Source organism: Entelurus aequoreus, linkage group LG04 (assembly GCF_033978785.1).
Source record: "Entelurus aequoreus isolate RoL-2023_Sb linkage group LG04, RoL_Eaeq_v1.1, whole genome shotgun sequence".
Taxonomy (NCBI): Eukaryota; Metazoa; Chordata; class Actinopteri; order Syngnathiformes; family Syngnathidae; genus Entelurus; species Entelurus aequoreus.
The window spans coordinates 9628474-9650842 of NC_084734.1; the positions used below are offsets into that span (position 1 = coordinate 9628474).

At 39.7% G+C, this 22369-nt stretch overlaps 1 protein-coding gene across 1 annotated transcript; it reads right to left on the reverse strand.

Moving 5' to 3' along the window:
* Positions 1 to 250: 250 nt before the first annotated feature.
* rtn4rl2b (reticulon 4 receptor-like 2b) lies at positions 251 to 9054 on the reverse strand. The gene is made up of 4 exons (XM_062044163.1): positions 8670 to 9054; positions 3653 to 3879; positions 3339 to 3572; positions 251 to 3147 (listed from the first exon to the last, which is right to left on the reverse strand). The coding sequence occupies exons 1-4, from the start codon at positions 8722 to 8724 to the stop codon at positions 2302 to 2304; spliced, it is 1362 nt and encodes a 453-aa protein (XP_061900147.1). The 5' UTR covers positions 8725 to 9054; the 3' UTR covers positions 251 to 2301.
* Positions 9055 to 22369: the final 13315 nt, after the last annotated feature.

The following is a 22369-nucleotide window of genomic DNA, read 5'->3' on the forward strand; positions in this document are numbered from 1 at the left end:
CAAGGAAACAGGCTTGTAGGGATGATATAGCCTCTGTGTTTTTTCCTGACCTAACGTGTATATATATATACAGTATATATACGTAATCGTATATATTATGCAATGTCAACAAAGAATGTGTCAACTCCCGCAATAAAAACACATTGTATTGTTTTCATTGTCTCAGGAAAGGCTTTGTGTAACAGTCTTATGAAAAAGGCATTGAAACACCTACTCACTTATGTTTATAATTTCTTTATTTTATTTTTTTTAAACAAAACAAAGCATTGCTTCTGGCATTTATTCAATAAAAAAACACAGACACCAACAGTGTTAATGGGTTATTATACATGATTTGGATAACATGACTTTGACAAATGGCTTCAGTAATTAATAGCTGACAATAGGTCAAAAATATACTCTCTCTAATTAAAGACAAAAGGGAATAAACTTACACACTTTCAAATAATATATCAAATGTTTTAAATCTATTACATTATTTCTAAACTGCAAAGAGCAATAGAAAAAAAGATTATAATGAATAAATATAATACATAATGATATTTAACACAAACCACAGAAAAAAGTAAGAGATCCAAGGTATTAACAGGACATTGATGTCATATTTACTTCAGGCACAAGAGGTTCATGTTCTTGTCTATGATTAAAGGCTACTAAAAGGATAGTGTGTGCGGTGTGTGGTGTGTACGAGTGTGGGCGGCTGTGATGGCCGAGTCAATCTTGGCTGCAAACCATCCAGCACTCGTCCGCTCGCTTTCTTTTGTCAGCAGTGACGTCTCTACATGAACTGAAATAGGTGATATGAACTAAGTATTGAGATCCACCTCTGAATTTATTGTGTGAATGCTCCAAAACATTCACATGTGTTGTCTACACATCTTCTTCTCCAGATTGTGGTGCGCTCTACCTTCCACATTTTTCACCCGATTCAAACCGTTCCAACTTCAAACTGTTCAGCTTTCCCTTGACAAAATCAAAAAATTCCCAGAATTCCAGGTTTTCCGGGACATATTTCCCCACTAAAAATGAATTCCAAACTTCAACCATTTCTACATTTCTCAACCGATTCAAACCATTCCACCTTTAACATATTCCACTCATACTGGACATTCAAAGTATTTTTTTTTCCAAGTTGAAAATTTTTTTTCCCACCCTTTTTACTGTTGACTATTCCTTCCACGTTTTTCAAACCATGTCCAAAACTGTTCCACCGTCAAATAATTCCACTTAAGGACAAAAATGAAGTTGTTTAAACTTGAAAAATTCCCGGTTTTCCCAAAATTCCCTAATACCTGTTACTACTTCAACATTTCTTGCCTGATTTAAACAATTCCAGCACCAACCAATTCAGCTATAATGCTAAAAACTGTATTTAGATGGCTGTTAACCATTTTTTATGCTCTGGTTTTTAAAATATTTGACTTGTAAAGAATTATTCCTACTTTGCAAGAACTCATTTATCGCGGTCAAGCTGTTGCTTTTTTTCTCTCCACGTCGAACCCTGCACTTTACTCAATGCCGCCAATAAATTCAGCCTTGAAATTGTTAGCATCAAATTGAACGCAATCGCACAATTGTTCGGTCGGCCATTTAGCATGTTATGGACTCACCATCATCATGGGGAAGCAACAACAAAATGCACAAAACGCAGCCCCAAAATCAACCGTCACTGATGGGGCCCGGAAGGCCGGATCGCCACGCTCCCAAGAAGACGACTTTAGCGTTTTAAGCAGGACGAGGAGAAGGACGAAGACCACGCTCAATGACTTTTCCGGTAGGCTACTGTATACCGCGTTACAGGTACCGCCTTTTGTTACATTTGTGAATGAACACAAGCGCCTGTGTAAATATTTCAGTGTGTACACTTGCTGCTCATAAATTTGTACGAAACTCTGTAGCCCGGAAATTACGGTAGTGTTCTTGTTAAATTGTATTTTTATGAACAAAATGTAAACAACTTTGGACACCCGTGCTGTAGACAACATCTGCATAGTTTACTGCTAGAACTACAAGCTCACCAACTTCCTGTGTTGTGTGTCTGTGTCATTCATTACTTCCTGTCTCCAAGAGGTCAGTTTTTTTGAAGGCTGTGCTTGCAAGAAGAAGTTGCCGATTTTCCGCCTCTACGTCACCGCGACTCTGCTTCTGAAACAGATCCTGACTGCCTCGACTGACTTCTGTCACCGACCTGCAGCTCCAGGCGGTGACTGGAAGGGATTGAGATCCCGTGTTTTTGTTTTGAGTTGAGAGGAGCAGAAGGGGGGAATCGGAGAAGAAAAGGAAGTTAAAGAAATGATAGTTTCAACCAAAAAGGAAATGGAGGAAGAATGTGACAATGGAGAAGAAGAGAGGGTGGAGGAGGACCGGACTGGGAGCTAAGGATGAGAAGGAGGAGGCAAACGCTGGATTTTCATAGCCTGGGCCGCACTCCGGCTCAAAGCAGCGGATGGAGGCATCTTCGTTGCCATAGTTGGCCCAGTACTCTTCTGTGTCGAGCTTTGGGAGAGCCACCTCGGCCTCAGATAGTTCATACTTTGAAGCTTCAAAGATGGTTTTGGGAAGATGCTTTGGTAATGCCTTCCCTGTCTCTGTGTTCTTCTTGTACAACGCCTTGGAGGCGGGCTTGTTCTTGGAGAACCACCAGCGGGTCTTGGTGCTGAAAGAGGTCGTGGTGGTACCAGCCAGAGAGCCAGGGTCAGGCATGGGGCAGAGGGCGAAGTCCAGCTCCCGGAGGAATCGGAGGTCTTGCCCGCGACGCTGGGATGGCGACAAGCACAGCAACTCAGAGGAGGCGATACGAGCCTTACGGAACCACTCCCAGAGAGGACGGGCCTCGCAACCGCAGGACCAGGGGTTGTCATTGAGGCGGAGGAACTGAATGCCTTGAGTGTCTTTCATGGCCTGTCCTGGCAACTCAGCCAGGGAGTTGTTGAACAGGTAAAGAATGGTCAGGCGGCCCAGATCGCGGAAAGAGCGACGGTTCACCTGCCGGATTCGGTTGTCGTGGAGGAGCAGGCGGTCCAGATTGACCAAGCCTCGAAAAACATTCTCAGACAGGGCGCGGATGCGGTTGCCGTGGAGAAATAGATGGGTGAGGTTGACCAGATCTGAGAACAGGTCATCCTGCAGAATGTGAAGTTGATTGTCCTACAAAAATGCCAAAACATAAAACACAATAATGTCAGGAACCTTGTATTGGCCAAATGATAGGATTTGGTGAGCCAGATTAGATTAATCCCGAAATTTCATCCAAAAGCCAAAAATCCCTAACTTTTTTGTATTGTGTCTATTTAGGATTCTGTGTGTGTGCTGAAAAAGTGTATGGATGTAGTCTTCACCTGCAAGTAGAGAAACTGTAGACTGTAGAGCTTGAGGAAGAGGTCATGGGGCAACATGGCCAACTTGCAACGGTGCATGTGCAAGCTCTGCAACTTCTCCAACCCCCTGAACGCTCCGCCTTCAAGGTGCCGAAGTGAGGGGTTGTCACCCAGGTCCAGCTCCTCCAGAACCCTTAGGTTGCTAAAGGCCCCGGCCTCAATCAATGTGATGTTATTGCCGTAAAGCCAAAGCACCTGGAGGAGGACAGAAAAAGACATGGGAGTATGTGCTCCAAACATACACAGTAAAAGGTGGGTCGCGTGTCGACTTTTACCTGCGTCTCAAAGCCAAAGGAGTCGGCACGGAGCTCGGTGATGCGATTGTTTTGCAGGAACACACGTTGCGAGTCGTAGGGCACGCCGGCTGGCACGATGGTGAGGTTCTGGGACTGGCAGCTGACCGTCATGGGTGTCGGGTAACACACACAAAGCCTGGGGCATGGCGCCACACTGCTGGGCTTGACTACCACCAGCCACAGGATCAGCCACAGGGACAGTCCACCTGGGTATGACACACAAAAATTTTGTCCTCGGACCAGTGTTTTTCAACCTTTTTTGAGCCAAGGCACATTTTTTGCGTTGAAAAAATCCGGAGGCACACCACCAGCAGAAATCATTAAAACACGAAACTCAGTTGACAGTAAAGAGTCGTCGCAATTGTTGGATACAAATTTAAACCATAACCTAGCATGCATCACTATAGCTCTTGTCTCAAAGTACTGTCACCACCTGTCACATCACACCCTGACTTATTTTGAGTTGTTTGCTGTTTTCCTGTGTGTAGTGTTTTACTTCTTGTCTTGCGCTCCTATTTTGGTGTTTCTTTCTCTTTCTTTTCTCTTTTCAAATCCAAACCGGAGCAGTAATTAAAACTCTTTCATCAACTTTTAATCAGAAGGGCTCAATCTCTCTCCTGTGCTAATTTGAAGCCGACACGACAAACGCGCTCAGAGGAGATAATGTTTGAAAAAAGGTGACTGTTTTTACACAACTTTTGTTTTGAAGGGGGAATTGCAAACTTCCTGTTGATTTTTGCTGGGGGTTGTCAGTGTATGAAATATAGGCCTAAGTGAGACCTACGTAGAGGTTTTTGTTTCATGTCTCTACGACATTCCTACTGGGAGTTACAGGCAGTTTTGTCTGTTTTCTTCCTAGGGGGCGCTAGAGCGCAATTTTGAGTTTCGGGGTTTGGTTTTTTGATTAGATCGCAATTTTCGCCAGTCCTGATGTGTGTGTCCAATTTGGTGAGTTTTGAAGCATGTTAAGGGGGTCAAATTACAGCTCAAAGAGGCGGCGGTATAATAATTAAACGCTAGAAATACAATAGGGTCCTCTGTCCCTAATAAAAGGTGAATCGCTACTATTCTATATTTTCAGTCCTCTTCTACTGATGTTTTCCTCAAGATGCTTGAGGAAATGCTGAAAGAGAATGAGGAATCAGGCTATGGTGTCTATGGAAGAGGAGAAGGAGGAGCAGGGAAGTCCGGAAAGGATGATTCTTTTATATTTCATGTCTGCTCATACTGTAATGTTGACCATATTAGTTTTGAAGTAATCATGGACCAGGGAGAAGAAAAAAACATGCAATTAAGTGATCCATATAATAGGTTTACGTGCCTTTCTTCCAACACTCTATGTGGGGAAATGGGCTCCCGTTTTGTAGAGGACCTCACACCAAGAGGCATATAGAGTCTGGCGATGGAAAGGGGGCGTTCCAAGTACAGTTAATTATCTACCAGGTACTAAAGAACTAATTGATATGATGGGTGATGACTGCCAGATACATTTTTAGGAGCAACAAATACATAAAGAGAACTTGGAAGTGAAATATAAGTCATCTGGATGCTAAGGGGTGATTGAAGAGGTGTCCATTGCCCTCATTGTTTTGTTTTTACCATGGAGGCTTTTGTTGTAGTTTTTTTTTTTTTTTTGCATGTGCTCTCATTCGTAACTTGTTTGCTAAGCCTTGTGCATAATTGAATAATCATTCAAGCATTCATATCCACCTGATCACTTAACACAGGGAGCTCTGGCTACTTTGTCACAGTTACATAACTCCAAATAATCAGCTGTGTGAGGCAAACAACGAAATGAAATACAAGAACGGCAAAATATCTCAATAGGGATTCCATATTTTAATAAAAATGGGGATGTTCTGGAAAATATATACTTCCCATCGAAGAGTTTGCAAAAAGGACACACGTAAAAAAACCAGTAACTGCACCCGGATCAGTTTCAATTCGTGGCAGGTTTCTTTGGCAGAGCTCAGATGACAGCACCAAAAAGACCACCGCGGTAAAAGTATACTCATTAAACGGTAATGAACTTCCCACTCATGTAATGTACGCAACATTTTCCAATAGCCCACCTCCTGACCTCTCAACAAGTCGGAACGTTATCTACGCCGGACCTTCAGGAGAACACGAGACAGGGATTTCAAACGGAATAAGATACCGATCTGAAATCTTGATCAGTCTTATTTACTGCACAGTTTCAAGCTATCCAATAGTGCAGGTCGGCTATAATTGCAGAAAGGTACACGCGCAGCTACATTTATTGAGCTTTTCGAACATTTCTGCTTGCATGTTCTCTGGGACTGGGTTTTCGCCTGGTGCTCTCTGGTCTTTTCATCCCAATTTGAGACTCATAAAAAGCTCCAGCTAACCCAGACCGGGGCAAAATACGGCCCGTGGGCCACATGCGGCCCATTTTACATCATTTTTTTAGACATTTTACATCAAAACTGTATTTGCCATTATGATGTGCAGTGCTGTTTTTAAATGACCGTAAGTATTCAACTATAAAGAGTATTTCAATGGTTGAAATCTGCGCTTTTGGGTGTTGTAGGAGTTATTACGGTAATCTACGTCACAGCAGCTCAGACCAGGAACAAAGCAGAGTGGGCGGGGTTTGTTTTCAGAGCAGCCAGCACCAAACGCATGTGTCAGGAACAGATGCGGAAGAACATTTTTACAACAAATTTCCGCATAAAAGTGATAATATATCATATTGTAGGTATTTATTACACTTTGCATTCATATTTTGCAGTTTGTTACATTTTTGTTGTGATTTTAAAAGATACACAACTATGGAGGAGCTGGTCTGAGAAGTAAATGATGTTCATATGTTGTTAATATCCAGTGTTTTATTGTTCATAGTTAATATTGTAAATCTCACTTTCTTTTTTTTTTAATGTACATTTTGGTTGTCCCATTCAGGAATTTTTTAAAAATTCCATTCCGTTTTTTTGAGGTGGTCTGTCATAACTTTTTTAGACAATTCTATCAGACATTGTGACTTTTGGTATTAGCGTTCCTGAAAAAAAGGGACCCAAACGCACATACTGTAAAGCAGGTTTTTACAGCTAAATGTGTATATATCATTTATACACACATACACATTGGCCCCCCAGACACGTTTTTTTCTCTCAATGTGGCCACCGAGTCCAAATATTTGCCCAGCTCTGAGCTAACCCATGACTCTATCATGTGGACAAGTGGTTTAGTAGAGCAGTGTTTTTCAACCTTTCCGAAGGCACACCACCAGCAGAAATCATTAAAACACGAAACTCAGTCGACAGTAAAGAGTCGTTGTCACAATTGTTGGATACGAATTTAAAGCATAACCAAGCATGCATCACTATAGCTCTTGTCTCAAAGTAGGTGTACTGTCACCACCTGTCACATCACACCCTGACTCATTTGGAGTTTTTTGCTGTTTTCATATGTGTAGTATTTTAGTTCTTGTCTTGCACTCCTATTTTGGTGGCTTCGTCTCTTTTTTTTGGTATTTTCCTGTAGCAGTTTCATGTCTTCCTTTGAGCGATATTTCCCGCATCTACTTTGTTGTAGCAATCAAGAATATTTTAGTTGTTTTTTCAACCTTCTATGCGGGGACATTGTCGATTGTCATGTCATGTTCGGATGTGCATTGTCTTTGCTCCACAGTAAGTCTTTGCTGTCGTCCAGCATTCTGTTTTTGTTTACTTAGTAGCCAGTTCAGTTTTAGTTTCGTTCTGCATAGCCTTCCCTAAGCTTCAATGCCTTTTCTTAGGGGCACTCCCCTTTTGTTTATTTTTGGTTTAAGCATTAAATATCTTTTTACCTGCACGTTTTACCGCTGTTTCCGACATCTACAAAGCTATTAGCTACCGGCTGCCACCTACTGACATGGAAGAGTATTACACGGTTACTCTGCCGAGCTGTAGACAGCACCGACACTCAACATCCATCCATCCATACTCTACTAAGTAGAGCACTGTTTTTCAACCACTGTGCCACGGCCGTGAGATACAGTCTGGTGTGCCGTGGGAGATTATCTAATTTCACCTATTTGGGTTAAAAATATTTTTTGCAAACCAGTAATTATAGTCTGCAAATTATGTGTTGTTGTTGAGTGTCGGTGCTGTCTAGAGCTCGGCAGAGTAACTATGTTATACTCTTCCATATCAGTAGGTGGCAGCAGGTAGCTAATTGCTTTGTAGATGTCGGAAACAGCGGGAGGCAGTGTGCAGGTAAAAAGGTGTCTAATGCTTAAACCAAAAATAAACAAAAGGTGAGTGCCCCTAAGAAAAGGCATTGAAGCTTAGGGAAGGCTACGCAGAACGAAACAAAAACTGAACTGGCTACAAAGTAAACAAAAACAGAATGCTGGACGACAGCAAAGACTTACTGTGGAGCAAAGGCGGCGTCCACAATGTACATCCGAACATGACATGACGATCAACAATGTCCCCACAAAGAAGGATAAAAACAACTGAAATATTCTTGATTGCTAAAACAAATTAGATGCGGGAAATATCGCTCAAAGGAAGACATGAAACTGCCAAAAAAAGAGAAAGAAACACCAAAATAGGAGCGCAAGACAAGAACTAAAACACTACACACAGGAAAACAGCAAAAAACTCAAAATAAGTCATGGTGTGAAGTGACAGGTGGTGACAGTACACCTACTTTGAGACAAGAACTATAGTGATGCATGCTTGGTTATGCTTTAAAGTCATATCCAACAATTGCGACAACGACTTTTTAATGTCAACTGAGTTTTGTTATTTAATGATTTCTGCTAGTTTTTCAACGGAAAAAATGTACCTTGGCTCAAAAAAAGTTGAAAAACACTGAAGTAGAGTATGGATGGATGCATGGATGATGACACCTGCACAATGTAATGAGATCCTCTCGTGGTGAAACAAAACAACAAATATAAATACAAATATTTTTTTCCACAAGTTCAATGGCATCTAGTTCTATTAACCTAAGTCAGAAACAACAATGGCATTTGCAAGCAACTCACTCTTGAAGTTGTGGGATGCTCTGCTGGAAGTCCTCCGAGTGCGACGGGTCTCCATGGCGAACCAAAGCCGAAAGCGAGTTAGCCTGCGCGGCGAGGGAGTGCCTGCTTGCTGCTATCTCTGCTGGGGGTTCAGCTCTGGGAACGGAGCCGCTGTGCCTGGCCTTCAGGGGAGTGGAGCTGGGGAGTCCCCGCTCGCTCTTTATACTTGCGGCCGCTTTGTCGCCCACCGGCGTAGGCAGCGAGGATCCTCGCACACGTCACCGGGAGGAGGGACGACAAGCACCGGAGGAAGGGCCAAGAAAGGTAGCGTCGTCACGTCGCCTAACAATACAGCACCAATAATGGCGTCTTGCTATCAAAACAAACTGACTAAGGAATACCCCTACGTCTTTTGTGCTTTTTAACCAGTTTCTTCCAAATTATTTCGACGGTAACTTAATAAACAATAACAACAGTGTGTTTAATTAGTCAAAATATATCACACGTTTTTATTTGTACTAATTTAGTTATGTTTTAAGATATCAAAAAGTTTGCTAGCAATACTTCCGGATTACATCACTTAAGCACAACATGTTGTTTTTTATTGTTTTTATTGAACAATAAACCTACATTTATAATTCACACAAGAGTCAAGGCCCTTTCAACACCAAGGAAAGAAAACAAAAGCAAATACAGATAAAGTAGTAATGCTAAAAAAATATGAAAACAAATATTTAAAAAAAGACAAAATGGCTACCCAAATCACTTTAAATGTTTTTAACAAGGATATCAATTTAAGGGCTTTTGTACTCTTAATCATTCTCCAAGATTTGATTGATACTTGTAAACCATTAAGCCAATTAGAAAATGTAGGCCTTACTTTCATAAATCGACATTTATGTAAAAAAAAAAAAAGGGCTACCTAAAACAATCAATCATCAATCAAAGTTTATTTATATAGCCCTAAATCACGAGTGTCTCAAAGGGCTGCACAAGCCACAACGACATCCTCGGCTCAGAGTCCTCATCAGGGCAAGGAAAAACTCAACCCAATGGGATGACAATGAGAAACCTTGGAGGGCGGTGGACGTAGAGTCCAGTCCATAGTGGATCTAACATAATAGTAAATGTCCAGTCCATAGTGGATCTAACATAATAGTGTGAGAGTCCAGTCCATAGTGGATCTAACAAAATATGGTTAGAGTCCAGTCCATAGTGGATCTAACATAATAATGTGAGAGTCCAGTCCATAGTGGATCTAACATAATAGTAAAAGTCCAGTCCATAGTGGATCTAACATAATAGTGTGAGAGTCCAGTCCATAGTGGATCTAACAAAATATTGTTAGAGTCCAGTCCATAGTGGATCTAACATAATAATGTGAGAGTCCAGTCTATAGTGGATCTAGCATAATATTGTGAGAGTCCCGTCTATAGTGGATCTAACATAATATTGTGATAGTCCAGTCCATAGTGGATCTAACATAATAGTGAGAGTCCAGTCCATAGTGGATCTAACATAATAGTAAGAGTCCAGTCCATAGTGGATCTAACATAATAGTGTGAGAGTCCAGTCCATAGTGGATCTAATATAATAGTGTGAGAGTCCAGTCTATAGTGGATCTAACATAATAGTGAGAGTCCAGTCCATAGTGGATCTAACATAATAGTGTGAGAGTCCAGTCCATAGTGGATCTAACATAATAGTGAGAGTCCAGTCCATAGTGGATCTAACATAATTGTGTGAAAGTCCAGTCCATAGTGGATCTAGCATCATAGTGCGAGAGTCCAGTCCATAGTGGATATAGCATAATAGTGTGAGAGTCCAGTCCATAGTGGATCTAACATAATAGTGTGAGAGTCCAGTCCTTAGTGGATCTAACATAATAGTGAGAGTCCAGTCCATAGTGGATCTTACATAATAGTGAGAGTCCAGTCCATAGTGGATCTAACATAATAGTGAGAGTCCAGTCCATAGTGGATCTAACATAAGAGAGTCCAGTCCATAGTGGGGCCAGCAGGAGATCATCTTGAGTGGAGACAGGTCAGCAGCGCAGAGACGTCCCCAACTGATGAACAGATGAGTGGTCCACCCTGGTCCCGACTTTGGACAGCTAGGGCCTCACCTGTGATTACCGAATCTGATCTCCTCCCCAAACACGTGTACACTCTCACATTCCACTAACAGATGATTGAAATCCTCTGCAGCTCCACAGATATAACAGCCATCAACCTCCATGTTACATTTTAGTTTCAAAAAATCCTTTGAAGGGTATATTCCATTAATTAATTTTGGGAAGAATTGGGTATGTAATATATCTTGTCCTTATTTTCCTTAGCTAAACTTTTGTAAAGTCCTTCAGGATATATTGTCTATGAATTGTGCCCGGAAAATATTATTTCACTAGAACTGCCCTCATATATTTGTTGGAACATTTTTCATCACAGAAATGAACATCTTCAATAATAAGGTTTCTCAGACAAGGGGTAGTATTTGAATACAAAACATCCTAAGTCACCATAGATTTTAAGGGTAGAGGTATTGCTTTGGTGATCTTTTGAAACAGACTGCCACAACTGTCTAATAATGGCGTCTTTCTATCAAAACCAACTGACCGAGGAAGTCCCCTATGTCTTTTGTGCATTTTAACCAGTTTCTTCCAAATGAAATTATTATTAAAAAACACTGTTCAGACCTCAGTGGCATCTTTGCTGTCAATTAACCATGCCCCAAAGCTTTTTAAGCAATCCAAACAGCTTCAGTGGCTAAAAGAGTTAAAAAAAAACACAATTTCATAAGTCAACATAAGTGTGTATAGCATTACCATAATGTGTGATCCCACAAAACAGGTTATTTTACACACTTCATTTAGCTTCACACTCATGTCTCATTTCATGTGGGCAATGTTGGAAGGATGCCTATTTGATTGCATGCAGAAATAACAGATGGCCATGGGAGGATAGCCCAGCTGGCCCTGCAACAGATTTTTATTTACAATAATAATAATGAAGGATACATTTGGCGCTATCAGTATTCTATGTCATTCATGTTTCTTCTTTTACAGCCTATGGAAGAGTGCCGTGGAGCGGAGGGATCTAACACGGCGGAAGGTGAGGAAAAACAGATTGTATTGCATTGTACTAGGGTTGTCCTGATACTAAAATGTATTTCGATACTTTTCTAAATAAGGGGCACCACAAAAAAATGTCATTATTGGCTTTATTTTAACAAAAAATCTTAGGGTACATTAAACATATGTTTATTATTGCAATCAAAGAACAATTTTCTCCTTAAATAAAATAGTGAACATACTAGACAACTTGTCTTTTAGTAGTAAGTAAACAAACAAAGACTCCTAATTAGTCTGCTGACATATGTGGTAACATATTGTGTCATTTTGTCAAAATTATGAGGGACAAGCTGTAAAAAGGGATTTATAATCCACTTGTTCATTTATTGTTAATATCTTCTTATTTTCTGTTTTAACATGTTCTATCTACACTTCTGTTAAAATGTAATAATGTCTTATTCTTCTGTTGTTTGATACTTTACATTAGTTTTGGATGATACCACACATTTAGGTATCGATCCGATACCAAGTAGTTACAGGATCATACATTGGTCATAGTCAAAGGACCATGTATCCAGGGACGTATTTACTGAGTTTATAAACATACTATGAATTTTTAAAAAAGGAAAAAGATTGTGTGAGGATAAAAAAATATTGACGCAATCATAGTAGTATCGAAGAGATACGCTCCTGTACTTGGTATCATTACAGTGGATGTCAGGTGTAGATCCACCCATGGCGTTTGTTTACATTGTGACGCCGGTGAGCTATTGTATCCTCCTGCGGTGTGTAGTGAAGCATGTTTAGCTATTCCTCGTCCTCCAATGATAATGATACTTGTAAGAAACTGACTTTATTTGTCGCCATGGAGGCGAGGATTAGTGATTTAGAAGTAGCTAAGTCTTAAAGCAACTCTTCCTGAGGGCGTTTCAGTGTTATAACTTCACCTTTATCTTGACTTTTTAGGCCAAAAGGCGTCCATTCTCCCTTTTCTGTCTACACACTGTGTCTGCTTGTAAGTACTCTGTGTGTGTGCGCTGCCGAACATGCTCCTCTGCTCGTCAAACCAGCAATGTCACGACGTGACGACGCGCCAAACAGAGTAGAGTACCGTTTTTGATTCACTAGTACCGCGATACTAAACTGGTACCGGTATACCGTACAACCCTACATTGTACACACATTAAAAGACAGTAACACACCCTTTTTTATGATTATTAATTATTTGCTTGTGTCCTTCTTTTTAGTCCGGTTTCTTCACCAAGTGCAAAGAGCATGCAGACTGGATGTGGGAGTCAACTCAGGGCGCTACCTACTAACTGGTCCACCCGCCACCACCTGGGTGAAGGTCAGTGTTGTCGTGATGCACATCATCTGTTCCCGTTTGCAAGTGCAGCACATACAAACCCCATGCCTGGAAAGTCAAAGTTTCTTGGCATGGATAATTGGAGGATGCATGCTGTACTGTAACTATCACTCCACGGACATTGGCTACATCATGGGTGGTATGGGACAGTTTCACATGTGTGATTGTGGGATTTCGTCATCCTCCTTGGCCCTGGGGTTAATTCACCAGACTCCATGGAGGTGGGTGTTTTGGGTTGAAAGTGTGTGTGTGTGTAGTGTGTACGTGTGTGTGTGTGTAGTGTAGCTGCAACGTTGTGTGTCTCCATCCATTTATGATACATCATCTCACATCGCCTGCTGTGTCTCCCATGAATCACGGGCACACTGGCATTTGAACTGGTGTAAGCACAGCATGTTCATAGGATCTGTCAATGTGTCACTGTCTCTGTCTATAACCACCTCACACACACACACACACACACACACACACACACACACACACACACACACACACACACACACACACACACACACACACACACACACACACACACACACACACACACACACACACACACACACACACACACAGTCACATGCAGATGAAGACCTTCTGTGTGTTTCTGCCCACTATAGACTGTACCATCAGGCCGGTGAGGGTACAAACCTCTGGAACAGAGGCCTGCCATTTCATTGTTTGTAGAAGCCCGGAAATAATGCATCTTACAAAGAATGTGCATTAAATGTCCTGCACTTAAATGAAATCTTTATTAAGCTCAGCATTTTTCACACCGCCCATATCCCAACAGTCATAGCTGCTGTCCTCAGACTGTGTCCACGTACACACAACTGTGTTTGCGTTAGGGTTGTCTCGATACCAATATTTTGGTACCGGTACCGCTACCAAAATGTATTTTTATACTTTTCGATACTTTTCTAAATAAAGGGGACCACAAAAAATGGCATTATTGGCTTTATTTTAACTAGGGGTGTAACGGTACACAAAAATTTCGGTTCGGTACGTACCTCGGTTTAGAGGTCACGATTCGGTTCATTTTCGGTACAGTAAGAAAACAACAAAATATACACTACCGTTCAAAAGTTTGGGGTCACATTGAAATGTCCTTATTTTTGAAGGAAAAGCACTGTACTTTTCAATGAAGATAACTTTAAACTAGTCTTAACTTTAAAGAAATACACTCTATACATTGCTAATGTGGTAAATGACTATTCTAGCTGCAAATGTCTGGTTTTTGGTGCAATATCTACATAGGTGTATAGAGGCCCATTTCCAGCAACTATCACTCCAGTGTTCTAATGGTACAATGTGTTTGCTCATTGGCTCAGAAGGCTAATTGATGATTAGAAAACCCTTGTGCAATCAAGTTCACACATCTGAAAGCAGTTTAGCTCGTTACAGAAGCTACAAAACTGACCTTCCTTTGAGCAGATTGAGTTTCTGGAGCATCACATTTGTGGGGTCAATTAAACGCTCAAAATGGCCAGAAAAAGAGAACTTTCATCTGAAACTCGACAGTCTATTCTGGTTCTTAGAAATGAAGGCTATTCACAAAATTGTTTGGGTGACCCCAAACTTTTGAACGGTAGTGTACATGTTTGGGTTATTTATTTACCAAATTTGCAAAATCTTCCACCAAAAATATTTTTCTTAGTAGAATATTTGATGTGAAGTAATGGGAACCTTGGATAGGTCAATAATTCATAATAACATTGATTTTGATTCAATATTATGTTTTGAGCAATGACAGTTTGAAAGAAAAAAAACAGCTTTGTTTTATTAGTCAACATTGCAACTTTTTCTAAATTACATTTAACCTTTTAAGCTTTTTTGTTTCACTTTTGTTATGTTTTTGTTTATTTTAATAGTATTTTTAGAATGTGCCGTGGGCCTTTAAAACATTAGCTGTGGGTCGCAAATGGCCTCCGGGGCACACTTTTGACACCCCTGCTATAGATAATAAAAAATTAAATGTGATAAATCTATGGATAAAAAGCAGAGCCTGGCGACACATGCACGTTTATCATAACTCTCTCTCTCTCTCTGTCTCTGCCCCTCCCTCACCAATGCTGCTGCGCGCACCATTTGTTTTGTTTTTAACCCCTTCTTAACCCTGAACGTACATTAAAAATACACGCAACCCTAACTCAAAATGCCGGACATTTGAGGCATTTAAGAAACTCCGCCCTGACAGCTCCGCAAAAGAGGACATGTCCGGTGAAAAGAGGACGTATGGTCAGTCTATCCTAGCCCGTTAGCTGCTAGCATGTCGTGTGTTGTGCCTCAGTGTGCATTGTTTACACAACGTGCGTTACGCTACTTAATATGTCCGTGTGGAAATTCGTTCGGTACACCTCCGAACCGAACCGGAACCCCCGTACCGAAACGGTTCAATACAAATACACGTACCGTTACACCCCTAATTTTAACAAAAAATCTTAGGGTACATGAAACATATGTTTATTATTGCAATTTAGTCCTTAAATGAAATAGTGAACATACTAGTCAACTTGCCTTTTAGTAGTAAGTAAACAAACAAAGACTCCTAATTAGTCTAATTGTGTCATTTATCATTCTATTATTTTGTCAGAATTATAAAGGACAAGCTGTAAAACTTGATTATTAATCTACTTGTTCATTTCTTGTTAATATCTGGTTATTTTCTGTTATAAAATGTTCTATCTACACTTCTGTTCAAATGTAATAATCACTTATTCTTCTCTTCTGTGATACTTGACATTAGTTTTAGTTGATACCACAAATTTAGGTATCGATCCGAGTATCATACATTGGTCATATTCAAAGTCCTCATGTGTCCAGGGACGTATTTACTGAGTATAATGAATATAATATGAATTTAAAGAAAAAAGATTTTGTGACGACAAAAAATATCCATGTAATCATAGTAGTATCGACTATAGTAGTATCGACGCTCTTGTACTTGGTATCATTACAATGGATGTCAGGTGTAGATCCACCCATGGCATTTATTTACATTGTGACTATTGTATCCTCCTACGGTGTGTTTAGCTATTCCTTGTCCTACAGGGATGATACTTGTGAAAGTGTCACTTTATTTGTCGCCATGGAGGCGAGGATTAGTGATTTAGAAGTAGCTAAAACACTGCAGACTGGGGATGGGCACTAGCTGCTAACTAGCTAGCCATGTCTTAAAGCACCTCTTCCTGAGGGTGTTTCAGTGTTATAACTTCACCTTTGTCGATAGTTTTTAAGCCAAAATGCGTCCATTCTCCCTTTTCTGTCTGCACACTGTGTCTGCTTGTAAGTACTCTGTGTGTGTGCGCTGCCGAACATGCTCCTCTGCTTGTAAAACCAGCAATGTCACGACGTGACGACGAGGCGCCATCATGCCTGTAAAACAACAATATGGCGAACAGGTACTTTTCAAACAGAGTATAGTACTGTTTTGGATTCATTAGTACCGCGATACTACACTAGTACCGGTATACCGTACAATCCTAGTTTGCATGCTTGAAAACACAGCTCTGGGCAATTGAAAACACATAATTCATTTTGTTTCTGTATTGGTGAGTGCTGATTTTATACAAAATATATTTAATATGTCACTATATCGACAAAGGAAAGAGTCTGAATGTTGCTTTTTCAGATATTTTTACGGTCATAAAGGGCTTCTTGCACACTACTTGTACTTGATATCTGTTTTCCAAACTAAAGTTATGTATCTATGTAATCAGATGTGATGGCAGTACCTGTACAAACCCCGTTTCCATATGAGTTGGGAAATTGTGTTAAATGTAAATGTAAAAGGAATACAATTAGGGATGTCCGATAATGGCTTTTTGCCGATGCCCGATATTCCGATATTGTCCAACTCTTTAATTACCGATACCGATATCAATCGATACCGATATCAACCGATATATGCAGTCGTGGAATTAACACATTATTATGCCTAATTTGGACAACCATGTATGGTGAAGATAAGGCACTTTTTAAAAATAATAATAAAATAAGATAACTAAATTAAAAACATTTTCTTGAATAAAAAAGAAAGTAAAACAATATAAAAACAGTTACATAGAAACTAGTAATTAATGAAAATGAGTAAAATTAACTGTTAAAGGTTAGTACTATTAGTGGACCAGCAGCACGCACAATCATGTGTGCTTACAGATAGGGCTGCAGCTAACGATTATTTTTCTATCGATTAATCTATAGATTATTTTTTTCGATTAATCGGTTAATCTATAGATTATTTTTTCGATTAATCTATAGATTTTTTTTCCTTTTGCCGATTATTTTTTTATTCAAAATGAAGATGAAAAAATGAATGTAGGCCCGTTTTTTCAAAAGGCATGGCTTTTATTTACAAAAAAAAAGAAGTATGGCCACTCAGTCAACTTTGACAACAACATGACTAAATATTCTGTAACAATGTAAACATTTAAAACTTTTAACATTTAACAAAATTAAAAGTAGCTTATTTGCTTTTTAATGTGCAAATATAAAAGTCAACATCCAGTGCAAATCTTAATATTCTGCAATAGTATAAGCATTTCAAAAGTAAAAGTATTGCTTATTTTGCTTTAAAATGTGCAAAAATAAAGATAAACATCCAATACAAAAAAGTGCAAATCGAAATATTCTGTAACAACAGTGTAAACATTTCAACAAAAGTGAAAGTATTGCTTATTTGCTAAAATGTGCAAAAATAAAGATAAACATCCAATACAAAAAAGTGCCAATCTAAATATTCTGGAGCACTGTAAACATTAAATATTGCTTTTAAAATGTGCAAAATAAACATCCAGTCCAACACAGTACACAATAACCAATTCTACTCATTCCAGTGAGTGTCTAACAGTTGTAATGAAGAAATGTTAGCATGTCTACATGTTTTGGTTATTTTCTTGTTTACAATATTCCCAGCAGCTGAAAATAGGCGCTCAGAAGGGGTCGATGTGGCTGGAACTGAGAGCTAATTAGCCTTCACCTCAAGCCAGGATTGCGAGCGAGCTGAGCTGCAGTTTAAGTTTCTAGAAGGTCAACGGGCTCATAGTGATGTTACTAGTAGTTGACTGGGAGGTGTTTATTATCATTTGGGGAGAGTCCGCTGCCTGATGCTCACCTGCTAAACACCTATCTGCTCCACCCTGAAGCGCTGACTACATGCGCTCCGAATACGCACTGCTGATTGGCTGATAATGCTTCGTGTGTACCAATCAGATGGTTGTGTGGGTGGGACAATGCTGCGTGTGTACCAATCAGATGGTTGTGTGGGCGGGACAATGCTGCGTGCTGAGACAGAGGCAGACGGAGCAAAGCAGCTTGTTAAGACTTTAGCTTTAGCTTAGAAACTCGTTCGGTACACCCCCGTACCGAACCGAAAGCCCCGAAACGAAACGGTTCAATACAAAACACGTACCGTTACACCCCTAGCAGATACAAATGACACATTCATGTTTTTGTGTAATGATGACAACATATGCTCGCGCGGACGATTGACTAGTTGATGGTTTTCTTTTCAAATGTTCGTTCATAGCCGTTGTGCTGCTATGATAGGCCATTTCCGCTCGACACAGTGTGCATACAACAACATTATTAGGCCGTTTATTGAAATACTCCCACACTTTTGGCATGCTTTTCCCCCCTCGCTCGCACCGCTCGCATCGTCTTCTTTGATCGTCTGCTTTGCGCTTCGCCATGACGGTAGTGTGACGTCATTATGCGACGCGTCGACTCACAAAAACGGCGTCGACGTATTTACGTAACCGATGACGTCGACTACGTCGACGCGTCGTTTCAGCCTTACTTACAGACTGTATCCCTTGCAGACTGTATTGATATATATTGATATATAATGTAGGAACCAGAATATTGATAACAGAAAGAAATGGGGGGAGGGAGTTTTTTTGGGTTGGTGCACTAATCGTAAGTGTATCTTGTGTTTTTTATGTTGATTTAATAAAAAAACAAAAAAAAACAAAACAAAAAAAACCCGATACAGATAATAAAAAAACCGATACAGATAATTTCAAATATTACATTTTAACGCATTTATCGGCCGATATTATCGGACATCCCTAAATACAATGATTTGCTAATCATTTTCAACCAATACTCAGTTGAATATGCTACAAAGACAACATATTTGATGTTCAAACTGATAAACATTTTTTTTTTTTTGCAAAGAATCATTAACTTTAGAATTTGATGCCAGTAACACGTGACAAAGAAGTTGGGAAAGGTGGCAATAAATACTGATAAAGCTGAGGAATGCTCATCAAACACTTATTTGGAACATCCCACAGGTGAACAGGCAAATTGGGAACAGGTGGGTGCCATGATTGGGTATAAAAGTAGATTCCATGAAATGCTCAGTCATTCACAAACAAGGATGGGGCGAGGATCGCCACTTTGTCAACAAATGCGTGAGCAAATTGTTGAACAGTTTAAGAAAAACCTTTCTCAACCAGCTATTGCAAGGAATTTAGGGATTTCACCATCTACGCTCCGTAATATCATCAAAGGGTTCAGAGAATCTGGAGAAATCACTGCACGTAAGCAGCTAAGCCCGTGACCTTCCATCCCTCAGGCTGTACTGCATCAACAAGCGATATCAGTGTGTAAAGGATATCACCACATGGGCTCAGGAACACTTCAGAAACCCACTGTCAGTAACTACAGTTGGTCGCTACATCTGTAAGTGCAAGTTAAAACTCTCCTATGCAAGGCGAAAAGCGTTTATCAACAACACCCAGAAACGCCGTCAACTTCGCTGGGCCTGAGCTCATCTAAGATGGACTGATACAAAGTGGAAAAGTGTTCTGTGGTCTGACGAGTCCACATTTCAAATTGTTTTTGGAAACTGCGGACATCGTGTCCTCCAGACCAAAGAGGAAAAGAACCATCCGGATTGTTATACGCGCTAAGTTGAAAAGCCAGCATCTGTGATGGTATGGGGGTGTATTAGTGCCCAAGACATGGGTAACTTACACATCTGTGAAGGCGCCATTAATGCTGAAAGGTACATACAGGTTTTGGAGCAACATATGTTGCCATCCAAGCAACGTTACCATGCTTATTTCAGCAAGACAATGCCAAGCCACGTGTTACATCAACGTGGCTTCATAGTAAAAGAGTGCGGGTACTAGACTGGCCTGCCTGTAGTCCAGACCTGTCTCCCATTGAAAATGTGTGGCGCATTATGAAGCCTAAAATACCACAAGGGAGACCCCCGGACTGTTGAACAACTTAAGCTGTACATCAAGCAAGAATGGGAAAGAATTCCACCTGAGAAGCTTCAAAAATGTGTCTCCTCAGTTCCCAAACGTTTACTGAGTGTTGTTAAAAGGAAAGGCCATGTAACACAGTGGTGAACATGCCCTTTCCCAACTACTTTGGCATGTGTTGCAGCCATGAAATTCTAAGTTAATTATTATTTGCAACAAAAAAAAAAGTTTATGAGTTTGAACATCAAATATCTTGTCTTTGCAGTGCATTCAATTGAATATGGGTTGAAAAGGATTTGCAAATCATGGAATCCCGTTTATATTTACATCTAACATAATTTCCCAACTCATATGGAAACGGGCTTTGTATAATGATAGCAGACAAACAAGGAAACTTGATTTGTATTAGCACTTTTCATAGACAGGCAAGTTGCAACACGAAGTGCTTTACACCAGTAAAAGAAAATAAGAAATCCCACATACGTGCCCACACCCATAAACAGATATTGACAATAACAACGCATGGCATGGCATGGCACTGAGGATTGAAGAAAAACTCCACCTTGGAGGCGTCCACACCAGGGAATAGGGGTGTTGCAATACACTGGAAAAAATGCCCCTTTTTAAAAAGAGTAAACAAATAAATACAAATTATTTTGGCTTGTAATGAGCAAAAAAAAAAATGCCAATGGAACAAGTCAAAACGGTCTTAGTAAGATTTCTTGAAATTAATAAATTATATTCAAGCTTTAAGAACTTAAAAGTGATCCTTAATCAATTAGGACTTATTATTAGCGAAGTCGTATGTCTTCTAACAAACTTGTGATGCTCAAAAGTTGTAGGATAGGATAGAACTTTATTGTCATTGCACAAGTACATGAAACTATGTTTTCAGACAAACCCGTTCAAGATTAGACAAACAAACAGTGTACAGGGTTACAGAATAGGAACGCTGATGGGTCGCCAAAGGCGCCCCGTAAAAGATGAGAAAAAGGTAAAACGCTGGGGAAGAAAAAGAGTTAAAAAATACAATCTAGACTGGGCTCCTAAGGGGTCCTAGTCTGGAGTGGGAAAAAACCTCCATGCCATGCACACATAAACATGTTACATATAATCACGACAACTCGCAACAGAGGGGCGGGGAGTTGGGACCCTGGAGGTCGACTGCTGCTATGAAGCGCTGCCAGCCGTCCATCACCCCGAGGGGAATCAAGCGGTGGTGAAGGTATTTTTTCCCGCAGAAGATCTATTCTCTAAAAGCAGGTTCTTAGGTCTTACTGAAAATTTACTATTTGTGGATTGAGACTTGCATTAAGTGTGTTTAGATCAGGGGTCACCAACCTTTTTGAAACCAAGAGCTACTTCTTGGGTACTGATTAATGTGAAGGGCTACCAGTTTGATACACACTTAAATAAATTGCCAGAAATAGCCAATTTGCTTAATTTACCTTTAACTCTATGTTATTATTAATAATTAATGATATTTACACTTAATTGAACGGTTTAAAAGAGAAGAAAACACGAAAAAAATGACAATAAAATTTTGAAACATAGTTTATCTTCAATTTCGACTCTTTAAAATTCAAAATTCAACCGAAAAAAAGAAGAGAAAAACTTAAAAAAAGAATTTATGGAACATCATTAGCAATTTTTCCTGATTAAGATTAATTTTAGAATTTTGATGACATGTTTTAAATAGGTTAAAATCCAAACTACACTTTGTTAGAATATATAACAAATTGGACCAAGCTATATTTCTAACAAAGACAAATCATTATTTCTTCTAGATTTTCCAGAACAAAATAAATTCAAAAGACCTTGAAATAAGCGACTTTGGGTACTTAGAAAAGCGCTATATAAATCCCAGGTATTATTATTATTAAATAAGATTTAAATTTGATTCTACAGATTTTCTAGATTTGCCAGAATAATTTTTTAAAATTTGAATCATAATAAGTTTGAAGAAATATTTCACAAATATTCTTCGTCGAAAAAACAGAAGCTAAAATGAAGAATTGAATTAAAATGTATTTGTTATTCTTTACAAAAAAAAATAAAAAAAATACTTGAA

Bases quoted from the DNA above. Each gene is read 5' to 3' on its own strand.
- rtn4rl2b (XM_062044163.1), bottom strand. From the start codon at position 8,724: ATGGAGACCCGTCGCACTCGGAGGACTTCCAGCAGAGCATCCCACAAC. The intron at 3,880-8,669 runs GTGAGTTGCTTG...TGTCATACCCAG, and splicing joins AGCATCCCACAACTTCAAGA to GTGGACTGTCCCTGTGGCTG. The intron at 3,573-3,652 runs GTAAAAGTCGAC...GTCCTCCTCCAG, and splicing joins CCTTTGGCTTTGAGACGCAG to GTGCTTTGGCTTTACGGCAA.